A 20,322-nucleotide genomic window follows, 5' to 3' on the forward strand; every position below is an offset into this window, starting at 1 on the left:
ATATCGTCACGAGTGACCTCAGCCGGTGACCTCTGCAGTTAACCTCTGCAACTGACGCCTGCCATCCCAAACAAACGTAATGCATAGGTGACCTTTCCAACGACATCTTCAGGCGACCCCTGTCTCCGCTCGGACTAGCGCCCGGTGTCGAGTCAGGGGGACGGGTGACAGGACGGAGGGAGGGGGGGGGGGCGTTTCCCACCCGGCCGGATGGACGGCCGGAGCCGGACCCCAAAATAGCGCCTCAGAGCCGGTGACGGGACGGTAGCCGAGGCGCAGTCTGCGCCGGCGTGAGCCATAGCTTCACAGGCTTGGACCACTGCCCGGTCCGCCGCCGGGACCAGCGAGAGAGGGGACCGGGGGGAGAGAGAGAGAGAGAGAGAGAGAGAGAGAGAGAGAGAGAGAGAGAGAGAGAGAGAGAGAGAGAGAGAGAGAGAGAGAGAGAGAGAGAGAGAGAGAGAGAGAGAGAGGACTTTACTAATAATCTTCCATCTTTGGGCAGGATGAGGAGGCTGAAAATGCTCATCAGCATAGTTGGAAAGTAAAACGATCTTATTGGATTGGAGGATATCACCTTGTGATGCGTTGAAGATAACTACTCTCAGCTCCAAAGCATCATCCCTCAGCTGCTCTCCAATAGACTAATTCAAAGGCAGAAACCAACACCAAAGGCGCGGGTTCCCAGTATGGCCTCACCGGCGGCACCGCCCCAGCTGAGCTGTGATGACGCCACCATCACATGGTCTGCCCGAACCAGCGTGACTTGCAGTCTGTGCACTCTGTGCAGTGTTGCTGAATGCCAACTACCTACCCGTCAGAGTGGCTGTAGTGAACTTTGTTGTGTAACGGCGCGTCTGAGCGTCGGACAAAGCCCGGTGCTGAACTGATCGCATTTGGGATTAAATGCTATTTTCTGTTGCATTGTTCATCTGGTAAAACGGAGTTCATGCCTATCCCTAAGAAAGTAATCTTCATGTGGTCGCCGTCCTCTGCTCCTACCAGGGAATAACAGCTATCGTTTCAATACATCTGTCCGCTGCCACGACAGCCACCAAGTGCAGCGGAGACCGTCAGCGGCCCTTCGATCGCAACAGAGGGGTTCGTGAGCGGTCTCCAGCCAGATGAAGTCGTTTGTGCTCCCAAAGAGCGTGAGGCCTGAGTGGCACGCTCTCACAATCGTCAGCTGATAGGTATAGACCCCAGTCGCCTGGCCCGTCAAGGCGCCCTGGACTCTGCGCTGGAGCAGCCTGCGCCGGCAGTGGCAGGCGGCAGCAGTCAGCCGCTGACCCCATAACATTTGGGCAGTGGCCGCGCCGGTCCGGCCGTCTGTCTCTGGTCCATCTGACGGGCCGGCACGCTCGGTTACGTCAGCCCGTACCCGCCAGTCACGTGCCCTGGGGCGCCGCCTCCCTCTTCCAGGGCGGGCTGGTTGAGCCGGCCGGGTTCGCCACCATAACACCACGTGACCACCCCAGCTGCTCACTGGCTCACTGCGTGCAGTCGCACGGCTCGATCACGTGACCGCTGGGCCACCCCACAGCGGGAGTGATCACAGCCCACCGGCTGATCACGTGATCACCTGTCCGGACGGTCACACCGCACCGGCGTGCTAGGGCTATTGTTGGCTATTGTTGGTCCATGCTGCCTGTCTGAATGTCGTATGACGTACAAAAAAGACGGCCGGCGGAATGGGAAGTGATACTATCATAACACAAAAGCATGATCAATGGTAGGCATACAAGGAGATCACGGTGTTACAGCGTGATACCTACCAGTATTAGCGGAGTGTAATAAGACACTTGGAGGACATACCTACTCCCAGAATAGTCCCTCAAATTACAAAAAGTTCGTGTCTCGCTAGTCGCTGCCTTATGAATTGCTGCGCGACTTCACAAAAGCTTTTCCGTGTAAAAGTATGTTCTAACTATGCGACTAAACCAACCAAATTTCATCAATTTCGGACGCTGTGGGAGGGGCAAATATCCCATATACCACCCTTGGATTCTCATAGTGCCTATCGGCAGTGCCAAGAGGCAACGACACATCACAACCAAATGAGATCACATACCATGTGTTTGCACGCCTATGGGCGGTCTGAACATTGTCGGAAGGTAAACTGAACAGTGAACGCACAGCCTTTCGAAAGGTTCAATTTACCTACCCGTGAGAAAATAACAGCGTGGCGGCCCTATATTTGCGCTCAACCCGAAGCCAGGGCAATGAGGGTCGATGCCGTGTCTCAATTCAAACACATTTGTCTTCCAAGTTAAGAGAAATAGCTTCGAGAGAACAGTTTTAATGGACAATATTTTTGGTGAACAACTAAGTAGTCCCTCATGATCCGCCAAGTTACCCCTAAAACGACTTTAGGTACCAGTTGGGGTGTGGTGTTCTCGGAAACAGGAGTAAGTGGGTAATGCGGCGTGGTGAAAGGTGCGATTTTGAGGAATGCTCGCATATCTACCTAAAAGTGAATAAAGCATTGCGATACCAAAAGTCAAACAAAAGGAAAATGATCAAATCCAATACACCATTCGTGTTCTCTTCTTTGAGTGTGCATTGTACATGTGCTCATGTAGATAGGTATTACCTATGGCAAATTTTCTCAAATGATGCGCAACAAGCTAGAATTCCGGTATCCATATGTCCAATAACGAGGATACGAGCACGTGGAGGAAGTCTTCATCAAACCACAATCAGACTTTATTGCCCTTCGCTCTGACTTCTCGCCAGGCCGTGATTTGGAATCGTTACATCCTTCAGCATTCAGAGCCATTGGAGAAATCCGGAGGCGGACTCCTGCGGCACGGTTGTGAGCCACGTAACACTCCGTGGGCAAGGAACTCTCCAGAGGCGATGGCTCGCGACGGACAAAGTCCTGCGCCGTTCCGCAGTCCAGTCTGGAGTGTTTGGCCACCCGTTCACACGTGGTGCCCAGCGCCGGTGCCAAGTTCCGCTCTGGCCGGGCCACATTTGGACAGGCTGACGACATGGCCTCCGTTTTAGCCGGACGGCCACCCCGGGCCGCCGCCAGACCACTGCGTGGGTGACGTCAATCCGTGACGTCAGCAGACCACACGGCCCCCTTTCTGGGCCACATCAACACATGAAGACGGGCCGCGGTGGCTCGTCGTCCAGAGTCCGCCGATGGACGGGTCCCGAGACACGGGGTGAGCCGCCGCCGGCCGTCGGGTCGGGGCCGCGCGCCGCCGCGGGGGAAGTCAGAAGGTCACCACTGGCCGGTCCCGTGATCCTAACCCAAACAGTCGACTGACCCGCGCTCGTTAGAGGGTCATGCAGCGGCCGCTGAAGGACAATCAGTCCGCGCCGAGCTCCAGATTCTCGGAGCGTTGTGCAACGCCCGACTCGCGTTCATCCTAATTTTGTCTGTTTGCGAAATCGGACCGGCGCATTGGGCAATGCGGGCGTCGGCGGCGGGCTGGGTTTGGTTTGGTTTGGCCAGGCGCCGCCGCACCGCCAACCACCGGCCATGAACCACCACCCCGACAGGACAAACAGCAGGCAGACTCCGATGAATCGTCCAACGCGCTTAGCTCACCTCTGACCAGTGGCAACTACGGTCTGCTCATGGGATGTGGAAAGGAACACAAATACCAGCCTCTCCCCATGCTATGAGGTAGGGACAGATTACACCAGATCACCCTGTTAGAGTGCATATATACCCAAACGGCTGGCCTGGGTGCATGCATAATCCAACAGCAGGTGTCACCACAACAATACACCGCCACATACCATTCATGTCTCCAGATATCGAGATGACGCTTTCACACCACATGATGTCTGGACTAGAGCGCAGCGTGGGGTTTTCTATAGCGGCCCCTGACTGAGACCCAACCAAAAGTTGGGGAACGGGGCGCGATAAATTGCACTGGCAGTCACCCGGGTAAATTGCTAGCTTTCCCCGAGTATCATACATATACAAAGGCCACTTCTATCCATGGATGGCTAAGGAAACGGTGACAGAATGACGGCGAGAGCACAGGGGAGCTTGACACTTTCAGTCCAATGCACTACACGAAACAAATTGAGTGCAGTGATTCTATCCGACTCGGATCATACGAGAACACATACTTGCGTTGCTAAAAGGTAACAAGGACACAGGTGACAGCTCACGCGTTGCTCACGGGTAACTTAAAATCGTTCTAGACGTCAGTGGGGGTTCAACTTGCAGGATTCTCACACCTCAGACGCAACGAATCCTTGAGAGAACCTCAAACCGACGCTAGAAGGTGCTCTTAGCATCTGAGGTCACCAAAGGTCTCATACTAGTCTGGGCAAACCTCACACAGGTCTGAGAGAGCTCAAAGGTCTCATGGTAGTCTGAACAGACCTCTCATAGGTCTGAGAGGGCTCAGGAGTGTTCGTGCTGTGAGGATCATCCGTGTCACCCCTCTACCCTTCTCGGGAGCTCAAGCCTTGGAATTTACCATTTATATTCAGTTAGAGCTTAGGAAGTCCTCAGCACCCCCTCCCCCTCAATCATCCCTCAATCAAATCATCGGAGAAACCCATCGAGACTTCAGCATCAGCATTCAGCGCAGACCACTGCACTGCCACCTAGCGGGGAATCCGGCCTTCATATGGGCGCCACAGTGCTGCCACCTACACCCCACAGACACCCAAAGGTCGACCTGCCGCTGCGCCAGCCCTGCCATCTGGCGAGGGAGCCAGAGGAGCCTGCTCCGCCGCCTTCCCTGCCATCTGGCGGTTGATGTCGTAACTCCATCCTGCCAACGCTGCCAGCTACATCGACTGGCCAGACCGAGACGCCACCTACGAGCTAGGTCAGACCGAACGCTCGTGGTCATTTAGCGACTGCACTGCCCTCTGTAGTCACAGCGCGTCGGGGACTCAGGAGTCCGGACTGTGCGCTGGAGGATACCAGACAGTGCTGCCCTCTGTAAGTCACAGAGCTCACAACTGTCCGCTGGAGGATACCAGACATTCCTGCCATCTGCACTCTGCAGCCCAGGCCGCCTGCCACGCCCGGGTCCGACCTAAAGCCAATCAGCCGTCGTCTGGGGGCCAAGTTCACGGTAGACATCATCGATTCGTCGCCTTCAGTCCCAGCAACAGGCACGCCGCGAACGGGCGCTCAGTGATAGAGAGCTGGAGATGGCTGGCGGGCCATCCGCCGTGGTACCTCCATCACGGCGGTTGGTGGTCGGCAGGACAGTCTCACACGATGAAAAGGGAACGATTCGCACATTCGTTCCACATTATCCGCCCGGTCCCGTGCCTGGTGGATTCCTTTCAGGATGATATTAAGGCTATAAATTACGCTATCGACCAACGCAGTGACCAGCGAGACAGGGGTGCCCTTTGATAGGGTTATTTACGACGTAGCCGTGCTCCTCTAACCCCTCATCATTGTTGCATATCTTCATTCAAGCGAAATGAGGTATACGGCGGATGAGAATGACTCTCGTCAATAAGTTTGTAGTTTTGGTAAGTATTGTGAATAAGGACAGCAGGCAAACGAATACAAAAAGGTAAAAGCAGTAAGCTGATAAGCGCCTCAATGCGCTTCAAACGGAAAACAAACATAATGGCAACCGACGTAAATACGAATACCGCACACCTAGGTAAAAAAAGAGAGCATATCGTTTCCGGTGCAGAGCGGCCATACCGACGGCTTTGAGAGGTGAACCACCATAAGCCTGGGGACCGAGTCAACAACCGGCTATCCGGGCTCGTTCAGGAGGTGCTTGACACAGACCAGCCGGCATTAACGTAACTCGGACTAGCCATGCAATGTGCCATGCACCGCCCGCGTCATAAAGGTAGAAGGCAAGTAAGGGAAAGGGCAGTGACTGCATGTTGATGGCATGCGAAGTGGGTATAACCGGCACAGCATATGTCAGAGACCGCTTTACATCAGATCCGCCCTTGGTCCTTGGAGACCGACATTAGCTCACACCGTATGTGTAGTTCGCTGGGCGCTGTCACTAAACCCTCGCCGGCTGGGACAACGTGCATATCACAGTTCGGACGTGGAAGCCAGGCGCCGTCAGAACTCCAAACGACGATACCTTTTCAGAGGTTTGTCGCAAAGCACGACGTGCCCGTGGGTAACTAAATAGACACATGGTAGACAGGACACATCTCCCAAGCATATAGACAACAAAACTAGCAAACCCCAGCACAGACAGTCAAGTTGATAACAATGAAAATAGGAGTAGAAGCAGTTTTCTTTTCAACCACCGTCCACAGTTGAGGTTGTCCCATCTCACAACCTGATCGCGTTCACTGCAGATAAGCTGAATCCATAGTCCTCAGTATAGTTCTGCGGTCTTCCACTGGGCCCACACTCATCAGCCTGAGACCGTCATAATAACCAGTCTGAGATGTCTTAGCCTGCTGGCTGCTGCCCTGGACAGCCTGCAGCCTTGTCCTCAGCACTGTCATCTTCGCACGGCATGACGCAACAGACTCAGACAGCACAACACTCTGAGGCCACGGACGACAAAACATCTCCAGGACTGAACCAGCGGACGGTAAGATACGTCCAGACTTCAAACAACACAGCACACCCAGTCCACAGTCAGCACAAGACACCACACGCTCAGGCCAGAGACAGCAAAACACGCTAAGAGTTCAAACGGAATATTACACCCAGCCCAGACGACAATGGAAGGTGGTGGTCTGATGCGACCATACAAGGCTGACATCAGCTTGGAGCCGGGAGCAGGCTTCCTAACCAGAATGACATTCGAACCAGCCACGTTAGCGTCCGCCATCGCCAGCAGGGGAATAACATAACATCTGCCTCTACTGCCGAACATCTACCGCCTTTTTATGATATACCAGACCTGGTTGCCTGTGACTACCTGCATACCTTTGGCCCAAGGTAGTTATAACAAATCACCCTCCCCACCCCACTTAACCGGTACAGATCGACTCCCCTGCCCCGTCGCTCTACTCGGCACTCACCCATGACGGGGAACGGCTTGGCCTTGGTCAGGATGGTGGAGCGGGAGACGGCCGAGCTGGGCGGCTCGCCGGCGATCCTGCCGCTGCCGCTGACCGTGCTGACGCCGCTGCTGCAGCCGTTGACGCCGCCGCCGCCCGACGAGCAGCCGTTGCCGAAACCGCTGGACGCCCCACTGCCATTGGGGCAGTCCATAGAATGGGCCACGCAGGCCGGACACAGGCTGCCCTGAAAACACACAGAGGTGGAGGGGACGGTCAGAGACCTGGCGAAGACTGTCATGGACGGAGCAGAGCTGGGACCAGAGCCACACACTAACTGTCCTGCCCTACACAGACAAACGGATAGGTCAGCGGACGGACACAGGCTGCCCTGAAACACACAGACGGGAAGATAGGGTAGAGACCAGGCGCGGACTGAGTAAGGACCGGAAAAGGCCCCAGCTCTGTGACCGGAAAAGGACCTGTGTTGTCCTGGAATACAACACGCGGGCAGACTGACAAAATGGTCAGACAAAGGGTAAAAACGGGAGGAAATCGGCACTGAACAAAGTAAGGACCGCAGCGCCACAGGGGCGTATTATTTACAGAGACAGCAGCAGTGCTTGAAATGAATCGGAACATGAAATCAATAAATGTTTTAAAGTCAACGAAAAGTCTTCAAAAGACCGACGCCACCCAGCCAGTGTCCAGGGCCGTCCGACTGAGACGAGAAAAAAGCAGACCACAGACTGTTGACAGCCCTCAGCCAGCCAGACAGCCAGACAGACAGCCAACTGAGTTCCGCCACACCACCCGGCCACTGACCGGCAGACAGAGAGCGGACCTCACCAGTCCCATCCGGCAGAGCGGTCAACGGGACACGAGCGCGTCAGAGAGGTCAGGGGACACGACCTCTGTCTGAGACCCGCGGAGCACGAGTTCGACCTCTATGTGAGACCAGGGGGACACGACCTCTGTCTGCACTCTGGGGCCCGCGAAACAGTCGTGTCTGACTGGCAGGCCGGCCGGAAAACAAATCAATCCCAGCTCTCCGCGGCGCACGCCCAGATTTAACCAGGGCCCTGTTCCACGGCCGCTGCCAGCACACATGGCAAATTGGGTTTCCATGGAGACATCAACAAACTCGGATGCTTCAAAATTGAGTGACCTGTCCACAAAGTATGACGTCAGCTCGCGAAATTCGCTGGCAGCGTGGTAGCAGCATGCTAGCAGCGGCCGTGAAAAACCGCCCAGAGATCACGGCACATACGCGAGGGTCAAGTACGGGTTAGCGCATACCTCTGGGCCCAGGGAGATCGGAACGAATTCCTCGGGGTCAGCGAGGGGTCAGGGCACGTCAGACCATTGTATCGTAAATTCACAATGAAAGAGCGTCATACGAATCGAGAAAGCGACATAAGGCGCAACCAATGTGACTGGGGGGGGGGGGGGGGGCTGAGGCAAACTGGTCGAACGGCAAGAGGCAAACTTACTTTCAGCAAATGAGCCCGTTCAAAAGGAAATGCAATAGCCCCCTTTTACCAAACTCGTCTAATCCGTATTGATATCGTCGTTATTGTAGGAGCTCCACTACATGCCCGCTGCTTTCGCAATATCGTCGCAGACAGCCTGTGATTCCCGGATGAACTACTGCACTCCCCAGCTCATATCCATACATGAGGCACTCCCCGACACCACACCGCCGACCCTGACAATGACCGGGCGGGGGCGGGGGCGGCCGGGAGATCGCCGGTCTCAGACACCCACAGTGGCGCGTCGATCGATGACGGCGTCGGCGGCGGTGGCCCGGTGCCAGGGAGGGCGGGTCGCCCGTCCGGCCGGGATCGGTGGGGAGTCACCGCCCTATCGGGGCACTGCTCTGGTCAGAGAGGGGCACGGCGTACAGCGCAATACCACAGCGCAGTTCAGAGGCGGCGGGGTCAATGCGCACTGACCGAGGTGCAGAAGAGGACAGCACGCAGCGCGACTGCTCTGCCAGCCGCGGGAGAGCGCCAGTGATCGGCGCCTGGTCAGACCAGCCAGGAAGGACGAGGCGGGGAGAGGCGCGGTGCGTTGTTTGGCTACTACGCAGTAGCGGCTGCGACTCGGCCGACGCACTCCACAGTGTCCCCGAGTCGCCACAGGCTCTGGACGGTGTTACGACATAGCAGCGACTCTGGAACACACGGTACATTACACTGTGCAGGCCACTGTCGCGGTTCGTAGGGACGGACCTAAGGATAACTAGTGTGGGCGTTTATACACAAATGATACGAGCGCCACCTCAGTCGAAAACACTGAGAGGCATTTTTCTTCCTAGCAGACATGTGCTTGGATCCGGAAAAATGGATCTGAGATCCGATCCCATGGATCCCGATCCGAGATCCATTCAGATCATAGATCCAACCCCTCAATTTTGTCGAGAGATCTACTGGGATCATAGATCTGACCCTTCAATTTTGTCGCTAGATCCACTCGGATCATAGATCTGGCTCCCCAATTTTGTCGTGAGATCCATTGGGATCATAGCTCATAGGTGCTCAAAATGTTAACAACTTTCTTTCATAAGAAGTTATGAATACCAAAGTATGGTTAGAAACAAACAATCTTATACAAAGGCCATATTAGTAAAGGCATCCAGTTACATTATACAGAATACAAAATAAAGGAGGCTCATGACGGTCACAACTTGAGAGAATTGAGTGACATGAAGATTGTTCACAGTTCACATACCAACAGAAAAGGTTGCATTAACAATTAACATAGAGGTAAGTCAAAGTAATGACTAATGAACAATACATAACTACTAACTAGGTACCTACCACATCACAATTCATGTTAGAATCTACATAATGATATTGAAAAGACAATCTTGCATTAGACAACCATGAGGCTTTCCACTTTCCAGTTTCCAGCTACCACAATTGATTGTAAACAATAAAAGATGATACTGACACATGTGGCTTGGTTAGGTAAAGGTAATTCAATCTATTGAAAGAAATATTTGATAAAATAAACTGAGATATAAACAAAACTATAAAAATATTCAACAGCCTGCGGAAGCGATGGGAAGCGAAATTGTAATGGCCTTGGATATTTACCGTAAAATGATTATTCAGTATCTAAATAGAACTCGTGACGTCATTTCAAATAACAAATGAGCTAGGCGTTCTACCTTCGAGTATAATGAAAATAAATGAAAAATCAAACTGGAAATTCAAAAGTCCATGGAGTTTTTTTTTTTAAGAATTTCATTTTATCTGCCTCACATAATTTTACGATACGATTGTTTGTGAATATCATCTTTGTAGCGTTGAATTTAATGACGTAAGCGTAAGCTGAAATGGTTTTACATGATGGCCCTGAGCGGTGTGCGCCTTGCATCTTTATTTTATTCACTTTTCAAAAGAATAACAATATCTTACGTCATTAGTTTAAAGGGCCTATTACGGGGAATCTTTTGGAATCATTACGCTTTTGGTCAAATTAAGATTTTTCATTGGTCAAACGATAATGACGTAATAAAACCATATTACCAAAACGTGAGCTGTGAATTTCGTTTGTCTTTTTTTGGGAGGCTCTCTCATAACAAAAGCACAGCATGGCACTACACGTGGCAGTCACTGGCACGATGCCAAAAGTAGGTAATCTGAAGAAGTTGATGCCATTTTTGAACTTGTAATTTTATTAGGAAAGTATTAGAGGTTGGTTGCTATTCTTACTAAATCGAAATTGTGTTGCACATACTAATAGCTGATAGCTCATACGAACATTCTTGATTGGGATTTCATCAGGTGAGTTAAACCTGGCAGAAGTGGATTGCTGGATTATTTTTAACAAAACTGACCTATTTGGCTTCCAGGTTTGATTTCCTAACATCTGTCCATAGGCGGCAGAACGGGGGGGGGGGGGGTGGCACCAGGGTACAGTGCCCCCCCCATAGATTTTGGCATTTTTTTAATATATAGCCCTACTGGCGTTGCATGGAAAGAATGGGACCAAAATGAAAATTTGCAGTGCCCTGCTGCCACTGCATCTGTCTGTACTGTTTGTTCATTGAATTTAAGTGGCTGCAGCTTGTTGATAAGATTGTCATCAGTGCTGTCATGAAAAAGTTACAATTGGTCACAAAAAGTAGCAAATGCTGTTTATTCAAATTCAAATTTAATGATGATACCTAATGATTACAAGTGGTCTTAACCAATAACCATGTCCACAAGTGATAATTCTCAATTGTATTGCACTGTAAGGTGTACAATTATGTAGGATAAGGGTTTCATTGGCTACATGTTGTCGTGAGATCCATACAGATCATAGGTCCTCCACAAATTTTTGCCCGCTGGATCCACAGAGATCATAGATCCGACCCCTAAATTTTGTCGAGAGATCCATTCGGATCATAGATCCAACCCCTGAATTTTGTCGAGAGATCCACTCGGATCATAGATCCAACCCCTCTATTTTGTCGAGAGATCCACTGAGATCATAGATCCAGCTCTCGGATCCAAGCACATGTCTGCTTCCTAGATCACCAAAAGTGGCGAAGGTAATGCGATAGTATGCTAGGACTTTCTGACGAAAGGCGTCAAAGAGCACACTTAACCGAGGTTAGCGAGCACAGTATCAGATGGACAATATAGCAAGAAAGAACGCACGATCCAAAATCCATTGAATGTAGAGCTGTGTAGTGTGTATGCTTCACATAATGACAAATTCACATGAATGAATCATAGGTTGCCAAAAAGGTCGGAAGAAAATCGGCAGATTTTTAACCAGACTAGTTTGGACACAAAGGTCTGTCTTTCAGCTTTCCTTCCTTGATGTTCCATTCACCAAACTGATTCATCATACAGCTCGTATACCCTAATACGCCACCCTCCCGGCCATCAGTCATAAACTCCTCTCCACACCTGCGCAGCAGAGACTAGAGAGAACAGAGGACGGCCGGGTCGGCCCAGCATGGCAGGCAGCCATTGACGGTGTAAATACGGGGCTGGCCGGGTCGGCCCTGGCCGTGGGACGTCGGCCAGGCCAGGAGTTGGCGCCCCGTCTGACGTCGGGTCACTCCCGGCCCGGCCCCATACACAACCGGCTACCTCTGAGAGACGCTGATCTCAGTCGGTTCCTTATGTAACCGACGCCGGCCGGCATACCAGCCCGGTGGGTCAGTCCCAGTGACGACACTCACGTAACACAAACGAAAGGATTCTTAGATAGGGCGATCAAAACAACCTGCAACCTGACCCACCCGAGTGGCATTGATGACAATGAAAACGGAAGTGAAATGCATGAATGACAGAGAGGGAAAGCACAAAACAACCGCACGTCATCGAAGATCTTAGTGATCATCCGTGACCTAAAAGGTGCAAGCGGGACGGCCATACCACCGCACGCTCAGCCCTCGATTAACCCTCGCCCGTAAACGGCGATCTGCCACCTTCGCCCATGCAGGGGGGGGGGGGGGGGGTTGGTGCGACCCCCCCCCTTGGCGTTTGAAAACGGAGCGTCGTAGAGCTTAGCGGAAAGGACCAACGGATTGCTCTCGCCGAGATCTCGCGATTGGTGGTATATTTTTTGGTCCTAGGTCAACATTTGACCTACTTTTGACCGGTCAAAGGTCAAATTTTCGGAAAAATAGACTTTTTTCAACTTTCCGCGGCGATTGCGGCAAAACGGTGGGAGATATCGACTTGAAACCTTCACTATCGTGTTCCTTGATCAATTCTCTATCGTTTGGTATGTATTTCGTTTCCCTAGCTCTAAAAATGGCGCGTTGGGAGCGCCGGAAGTCGGCAAGGTCACAGTCGGCGGCAGAAATTCGAAAAATCAAAATTTAAATTTTTGAAATCTGATTGTATTTTTGGATTTGGAAGGTCCATTTGCTCCCTATAGAAGCCAATATTGCTGCATATTCCCATTGAGGTGACAAGAATTAGCAAAATAGTGGTTCGGGCGCTTTTCAAAAATAGTACCGGACGCTGTTCCTCTTGTGACGTCATAGCTCCGTGACCTGACCTGACCCGGTCAAGTTTCTTATACCATATGATAGCCAATACTTGCCCCAACATGCATGGGAAGTTTCATCACGATCCATCAACCGATGTCCGTACCACCGGCAGGAAACCTCGGGCGTTGGCACTCAGTTTGTGAAAATCCGGCCGGAGGCTGTTCCCTTTGTGACGTCATAACTCCGTGACCTGACATGACCCGGTCAAATTTTTTTTATCAAAAGATGCGCAAGGTTTGCCCCATAAGGTACCTAAAATTTGGCGGCGCGCTTTTCCAGCAACTTCAGAGAGCAGCCGGAGTTTGGCAGCTCCAGACCAGTTTACATCAGTAGAATCCGACAGGCTGGGAGGCTGAGGGAGGCAAGGCGGGGTAGAGTAGGACGGCGACAGTACCGTACGCAGCAACCTTGACCGTGGCCGCTGCTCCAATCATGCAACACAATACAACATACAACACAGTCATACAACAATTTATTATGCCCGGACTGCCAGTTATCGCCGGACCCCAGAGTGTTGAACACAGCGCCATGGATCGGGTGCCGGAGTCGATAGTCAGATGTGCCGCATGGACCGACTGCGTACACGGTGTATCCTGTTCAAAGATCGCCGGCTGGACCCCAGGCACTGCAGTGACGCCTGACATCACCCGATGTCTGGTGACGGCAGACGTCATCCGATGACGGTCGCGACGCGCCAACAATGGCAGTTGCGTGACCGAATGCCGACGGCGTCACCACTCACCACCAGCTATGGCCGCTCCAATCGGCCATAGCTTTGGGTATATGTGGTTTCGCCGTATGGCTGGCGAAGCCAGCTGTGATAGCATTCTTTGACTTTACTTCATTTTCTTTCTTTTTGGTATGATACTGGCCATAATGTTCAAAGCCAGCAGTTTATTTTCAGCCGAGAATGGATAAATTCTCAACGATCTTTCAACGTCAGAATCTCTCGAGGTGTTCGACGCGCAATAGTAGAAAGAATGCCACGACACTGCTCATCCTGTCACGCTACAAAACCCTGATGCGAACCAGATCTGCTAGGAATATGTTCACACTCCCTTGGCCTAGAGCAATCTTTGCAGGCGTTCCCTTTTCTGGAGCGTCACACAAGTTCGCAGTTTGTCGCAACACCAACCGCGACTTGCGAAGCATCCGCGTCAATGGATCGACGTGCGTAGTTAAACCAGCAGCTGGTTTTGAGTTAGCTTCCGTCTGTCCATTCGCGTGTCACCGGGACCGGACCTTGCACAATCTGAACGGTCCTGCTGCGCATCTGGTTCACGCCGCACACTGCACAGTTGCCGGCCCCTTCACGGTCAGTGTCACTCACCGTCCAGCTAGCAGGCGCGGCTGACAAGAAACGGCCGGCGAGTTTCTTACGAACCTGCGTCCAGGGCAGCCCACGTCTCAGGGTCATGTGTATCGGACGCTGGTCGCAGCCGCTTGGTTGGCTCGGTAAACAATATGCATCGCTCAGAGGCTTGAGTGATTTTCATTTTTCTCTTTTCAATTTTCATCTTGCTTAAATTCAGCCTACGTCTCAGCTCAATGAACTTCGTAGATAGCCGGCCGACAGACTGACTCGGTAAACAATGTTGCACACTGCATCGCTCAGAGGCTGGAGCGAGTCTCACCGGCGAAAGATAAACACTACACAGCCACGGCAGCGTGAGATTCCTGACCAAGGTGTCAATGACCAATCCGTGGGATTCGACGTCAGGACAGACAGAGAGGTATGGCCGCTAAAGCATCATATCCGAACGGAGCTTAGTCCATTTTGCCAAAATGGGCGTGGTGTCATCAATTTTCAACTGCAAATTGGATGGACGGAAACAAAGAGCATGGGGTAAAGACATGGAGAAGAGCATTAAGTTTGTAGCCCATTGAGTAAAATACCAATCCATCTTCCACAACAATACACAGGAGGCGCTCTATAGAAAATGCTGGTCCCCTGGAACACGACGTTCTCCGGCTTGACCAGACGGATTCACAAAGAAACTGGCCCGACGAACTGACAGCCACGACGGTAGCGACGCAGCGGCGGGCGGCCGTCAGAGCCGACGAGGTGGGCCGCCCCCGCCCACCGCCGCGCCGGTCCAGTGGAGCGTTCAGAGGGGTCAACGGGTACACGGGGAACGAAACAATATCAAACAAAATAAAATAAAATAATATAAGATAAAATAAAATGAAATAAAACAAAATAAAATAAAATGAAATAAAATAAAATAAAATAAAATAAAATAAAATAAAAACAAAAATAAAAAATTGCAATATGTTGTCCATTTGTCATAGCAACGCAAAGCATCCATAGCAACGCAAAGCATCGTCCCCAAGCACAGCTCGGCCGCAATCGCCAACGGCGGCAGGCCACTGACGACAAGGCAAAACAAAGCGACCAACCATCCCATCCGACCTCTCTCCGGCGCGCCGCTCCACCCTAGACAGACACCACGGTGTTGAGTCTGCTTCCTTCCAGTTCGGGAGTCTGCCGGAAAGCAGGAATGTCGGGTGCTTCTGGCCTGCCTGACCCTTCGGAGTCGGCGGGAAAGAGACGTCAGTATGCAGTGCCGCTGCCAGCAGAGGTGATTGATGTCATTGAGAAGATCACCACGACTGGAGCCACGTTTTGGTGGTACTATGATGTCATGGCTACAGAGATGACGATAGGTACTGGCGGTGGTGGTCGCAGCAGAGACGATGGGCCCACAGGGATTGAGAATCTGATGGGACTGATATTCCGCGCAATATCCAAGGTGATTGCCCAATACCAGCTCTGTCGACAGTCGCGTATCACAATAACAGCCGGCACCGCACTCCACGACCAAAGCATCCAAAAGGGGCACAGAGCGACACAGCCAGCTCTTCTGTGCAGCACATCAGCCGGTCCAATCGCGTAACACGGAAGCAATCCTTCTGGCCGCGAGACTGACGAGTCAGACTCGATCGCAGGGCATCGACCAGCTCAAAGCACCGACGGAAGTAGGACCGTTTACGAACTAGCTTTAGAACCACTGGCCAATTATACTGACGTCCGGAGAAAACAGGCACATAAAGCTGAATCACCGCGGTGACATTAGTCTAACTCTTAACTGAAAAGAGATAAGATAAGCCTGACCATCATTCACAATCACCAGTAGCTTAAAATACGAGGAAGTGACAGAGAAGATTGTTCCTAACGATATTGTTAGATCTTGCAGTTTTTGCTGAACACCACCAAACCGAGGCACTTTCCAGTTTCCCGACGGGAGTAGCGAGCGCCGGGACCAAGCCCGCTACGTCTGAGGCCCGTCAAAATGACCTGTCCATCAGTCCGTCAGCTGGCACCCGCGGCTGGCCGTCAGACCGCGGTACACCTGCACTGTATCTCGGCTGCAGGTCCGGTACAGGTGCACCATATCTCCGCTGCAGCGGCTGTCAGCACCGGTCAGCGACCGGCCGCGTGATGAGGGACCGGGCCCAAACTGGAGCGGGACACGGCATGGAGAGGAGCGGACCGGGCGGCAGAGAGAGCAAGGAGGGATAGCTGGACAGCAACAGGCACGGACTGAAGGTGTGATGTTTGGAACAAAATAACTCATCACGGGCAGGCGGAGACATCACTGAACTGCATATCAATTAGAGAACATATGTATCGAAAGAGACATTGTGGAAAAGTGTGTGCGGAACTTCTGAGCCTGGGCTAAGCCATTTCCGAGCAAACAAATAAAGATGGAAACGCATTGTTCCGAAAGTCTTGTACGACACAAGGCTGAAAGGGCAGTTGCTGTTTACCCACTATTTCTCCCACAGTAATGAGGGCACAGTTGTTGCCGCCACTCTCATTCCTGGCTATGTCGCAGTTGGTACTCAAAACTAGCCCACCTATCTGGCTGGCTGTACCGGAGGGTCGGGTTGGTATCCACCCCCTCTCTGGGGGGACAGATCCGAAGAGATGTGACCGGCCCGCCGGGGGAGGAGTAGGGGTTGGGGCGACCGTGACCTTGCCGTCGGACCATGGAGGCCGGCCAGCTGGCAGCGGCCGCCATGCGCGCTGCAGCCCCCTCCCCTCCCCCTCCTGGCGCACGCAGCGGGCAGACAGGGGTAGGTATCGTCCCAGACGAGCCACCGAGGCCGGTTACGGTGTGGTCACTGCACTGTGTTCGCAGAACACCTACGGCCGACCGCTGCAGGCGCGCAGTACGCGGAACGCACCGCGCCCACGCCGACTCAGAACACGGTCGGATGGGCGCGAGCGGGGCAGAGACAGAGGAGAGACAATATCAGGAAGTGACTGCCCTGAGTACAGTCTGTGCCAGGACACAGCACAGCCGGACGGTCGAACAGAAGAACCGTATCGAGACACAGCAGTCGCACAGCCTGGCCGGACATGCGCTGGATCGGTTCCCGGAACACTTGCCAATACTTGTAGCAGCGTGCCCTCACCGATCCAACAGTCACACACTGACTCCGTTGCACCGGCGAGCTGAGGTTCTTCGCCCCGCCACTGTTCCCAGTACCACCCAGCGTTACCGCCCGGCCTACTGTACCGAGGCTGCACGCAGCATCCGGCGCAGTCCAGTTCGGGTCGGCTCGAACAGCCGGGCAGTGAGTAGTGACTGAAGGCCGCCCGTCGGGAGAGGGAGAGGGAGAAGGAGAGGAGAGGGAGAGGGAGAGGGAGAGGGAGAGGGAGAGGGAGAGGGAGAGGGAGAGGGAGAGGGAGAGGGAGAGGGAGAGGGAGAGGGAGAGGGAGAGGGAGAGGGAGAGGGAGAGGTAGAGGGAGAGGGAGAGGGAGAGGGAGAGGAGAGGGAGAGGGAGAGGGAGAGGGAGAGGGAGAGGGAGAGCCGCCGCCATCAATGACCGGTCGATTGAGCCGCGCCGGACAGGTGGCAAGTTAAAAGGCGAACTGGTCAGCCCACGCTAGTTCGATACTTTCAACCAGTGCGGATGGGTCGTCGATGCAACTCCAAAGATCGTGGATCCGCGTGGATAAAGAAGTGGATACAGCTCTAACCCCATGAGGACACCAGCACCGGACTCTACAGTCTACCGGCAGTGACAGCTCGGCTGGCACAAGTCGCCCATAAAAATGACCCCGAACGCCATAAAAACAGCCGAGAGAGACTGGGGTCAGCGAGGACAGAAAGTAGGAACATCAGCTTTTTCTTAATCACAATTACTCAGCTAGTTTAACAGATGGGCATGTCTTGTGTCATTTCGCCTCATTATGCCTGTCAAGACTGCTACACCCAATTATCTTACTTTTCAAATCATATAAATGTCGAATCCGCAGGATGACATAAAAAGCAAAAAAAAAATCACACTCTGACAATCCTATTCACAATGCACATTTATAGCCTGAATGGGCCGAGCCCGGATGCCGTTTAAATCAGCACTGAAAATGTCACTTGAGTCCCGATCAGCGATAAAAACGATCCGCATTACCGAAATTGTGACCGTCCCATCGATCGTCTCCTCTCCGTTCCAACCCCATGTCACCGGTGAGTCCCCGCCCGCCCCCACCCAAAGCGGTCGGTGACACCGAAACAAAAATTCCACACCGGCTCCGCGGCACCTCCCGCCGCCCAGAAGGGGGTACTTTTCCGCTGCTCGCCCCGCCGAGCGCCGAACTGTAAGCAGAAGCCCGTCACAGCCCGCACACCGAACGCGAGCAAGCACGGCGCGCAAGGTTTACGTGGTCGATGACGATGCTTGCAGGGCGTACCGCAATCCCCGGGTCAGTCGAAACACCTGCGGCGCGCATATCAACACAGCGACTGCACACAACAGAACCGGACGTATCCGGTTTGGTGAGCGTGCCGCGCGATCAGCTGATCACCATCGACCGACCCCACTGACCCGTACGACGAGGGGGAGGGGGAGGGGAGGGGCGGCACTCACCTTTCCCGGCACAGAGACGGGCTTGGAGGGGCTCGGTTTGACGACAGGCATCATGCCCGGCTCGGTTCGGCCACAGCACTGTCTGACACGGGGTGCTGCGCTCTCGACCCGACTCTGTCACTCCCCTCTCGACGGCTGCCCGACACCGAATGGAACCGACGGCCGCGCCCGGCGCACCAGACCGGCCGCCGCCGTCACGTGACCGGCCGAGCCAGCCGGCCGGGCGCACACGCGCCAGTCACGTGGCCACCAGCACACCCATCTGGCCGGGCTCGGAGGCGGGGAGGAGCGATGGGAGCGGTGCTGGAGAGAGCAGGAGGGTGTGAGGAGGAAGGACACGCGTCAGGTGTCTCAGGGACACACCTCCCGCCTCCAGCACTCCATGTGCGTGGTCGATGGGGCAGCCAGGGTGACCCTGACGCACGCCCACACCTGGCTGATGTGTCCCGGCGGGCGGTGCGGGGGAGGAGGCCCGGCCGCCGCACCTCCGCGAGCCCTCAGCGTTGGCAGGCCGCCCACAATGCTCCCAGCCCCGCCAGCCCACCGAGCGAGCGACACAGACAGAGGCGGCAGCTCTACGAGCTTCATCCCGACCGGGAGAGGGCAGCCAGCGCCACAGCTACGAACGTCACAGCCCAACGTTGAGTAATAGCCGATCGTCAATTCCACACGGAGACGCGATGGCTCAATCGTTTGATAGAAACCAGCTCCCTGTTGAGCATGGACACGAGAGAGTCGTTAATATTCTATCCAAATAAAACACCAAACGAAAACAGAGCCACGTGGAGAGGTCGTGCCCCTGATAGAGACTGGAACGAGGTCGCTGACGAAGACGACACATCACAGATGAGCCACACAGCCTGACCTGGGAGGACACACCATCGCACGATGAGCCCAGAAAGTCCAGCATGCCATCCACTACCGGAAACGGGACTGATGCAGGACTCAATTACCTGCACCACACCGCGACCCGAGACGGGATCAAGTGCTCTAGTCTCTGTAGCACACTTTGTCAGGAGCAGTCTGAGCTGACACTCTCCGTAGAGTTTGGCCATTATTGGAAGTTGGAACAGTCAACGGTCTGATGGTCCATGCGGATGTGAAAATCGACGCCTAATTTACATGGCGCCTGTACTTGTAAAAACGCACACATCTCAAAGGTGGCAATTCCTAGGGTAACTCCATACCACACCAAACACATCTATGAAAAGCCACGGCAGACGCCTGAGTGCATCGCCGGTTCCATGGGAATTGGTCATAGCGCTGTGGCTTCAGCAGCCGACCGGTACTATGGCGGCGACCTTCAGCTCAGCAGGCTGTGCAACGGCGTCAAACCAGCGGAAATATACTGCACGGAATTGTACACACATTGCAGACTGTGCACATTGCGTACCGTTCAATTCCGCGGAACACACGACTCATAGTGGACAAACAGCAGCACCGAAATAGCTGCAACTTAAGACATTTCAAATCCAATAATAGCTCGCTATTGACTCGTCACAAAG

General features: G+C 53.4%; 1 protein-coding gene across 5 annotated transcripts in view; it reads right to left on the reverse strand.

The window, feature by feature from the left end:
* LOC122387202 (6-phosphofructo-2-kinase/fructose-2,6-bisphosphatase-like) overlaps positions 1-20,322 on the reverse strand; it is a 61,136-nt gene that overhangs the window by 18,695 nt on the left and 22,119 nt on the right. For 3 of the 5 annotated variants that reach the window (XM_043377147.1, XM_043377145.1, XM_043377144.1), the window contains exon 2: positions 6,955-7,180. In XM_043377147.1, the coding sequence (XP_043233082.1) occupies positions 6,955-7,180 (226 nt within the window). Of the gene's footprint in view, positions 1-6,954; positions 7,181-18,817; positions 19,309-20,322 lie in introns of those variants that run through there. The other 2 variants (XM_043377146.1, XM_043377143.1) reach the window with 2 other exon arrangements.

This window comes from Amphibalanus amphitrite, unplaced genomic scaffold, assembly GCF_019059575.1.
Source record: "Amphibalanus amphitrite isolate SeventyFive unplaced genomic scaffold, NRLGWU_Aamphi_draft 000276F_arrow, whole genome shotgun sequence".
In the NCBI taxonomy this organism is placed as follows: Eukaryota; Metazoa; Arthropoda; class Thecostraca; order Balanomorpha; family Balanidae; genus Amphibalanus; species Amphibalanus amphitrite.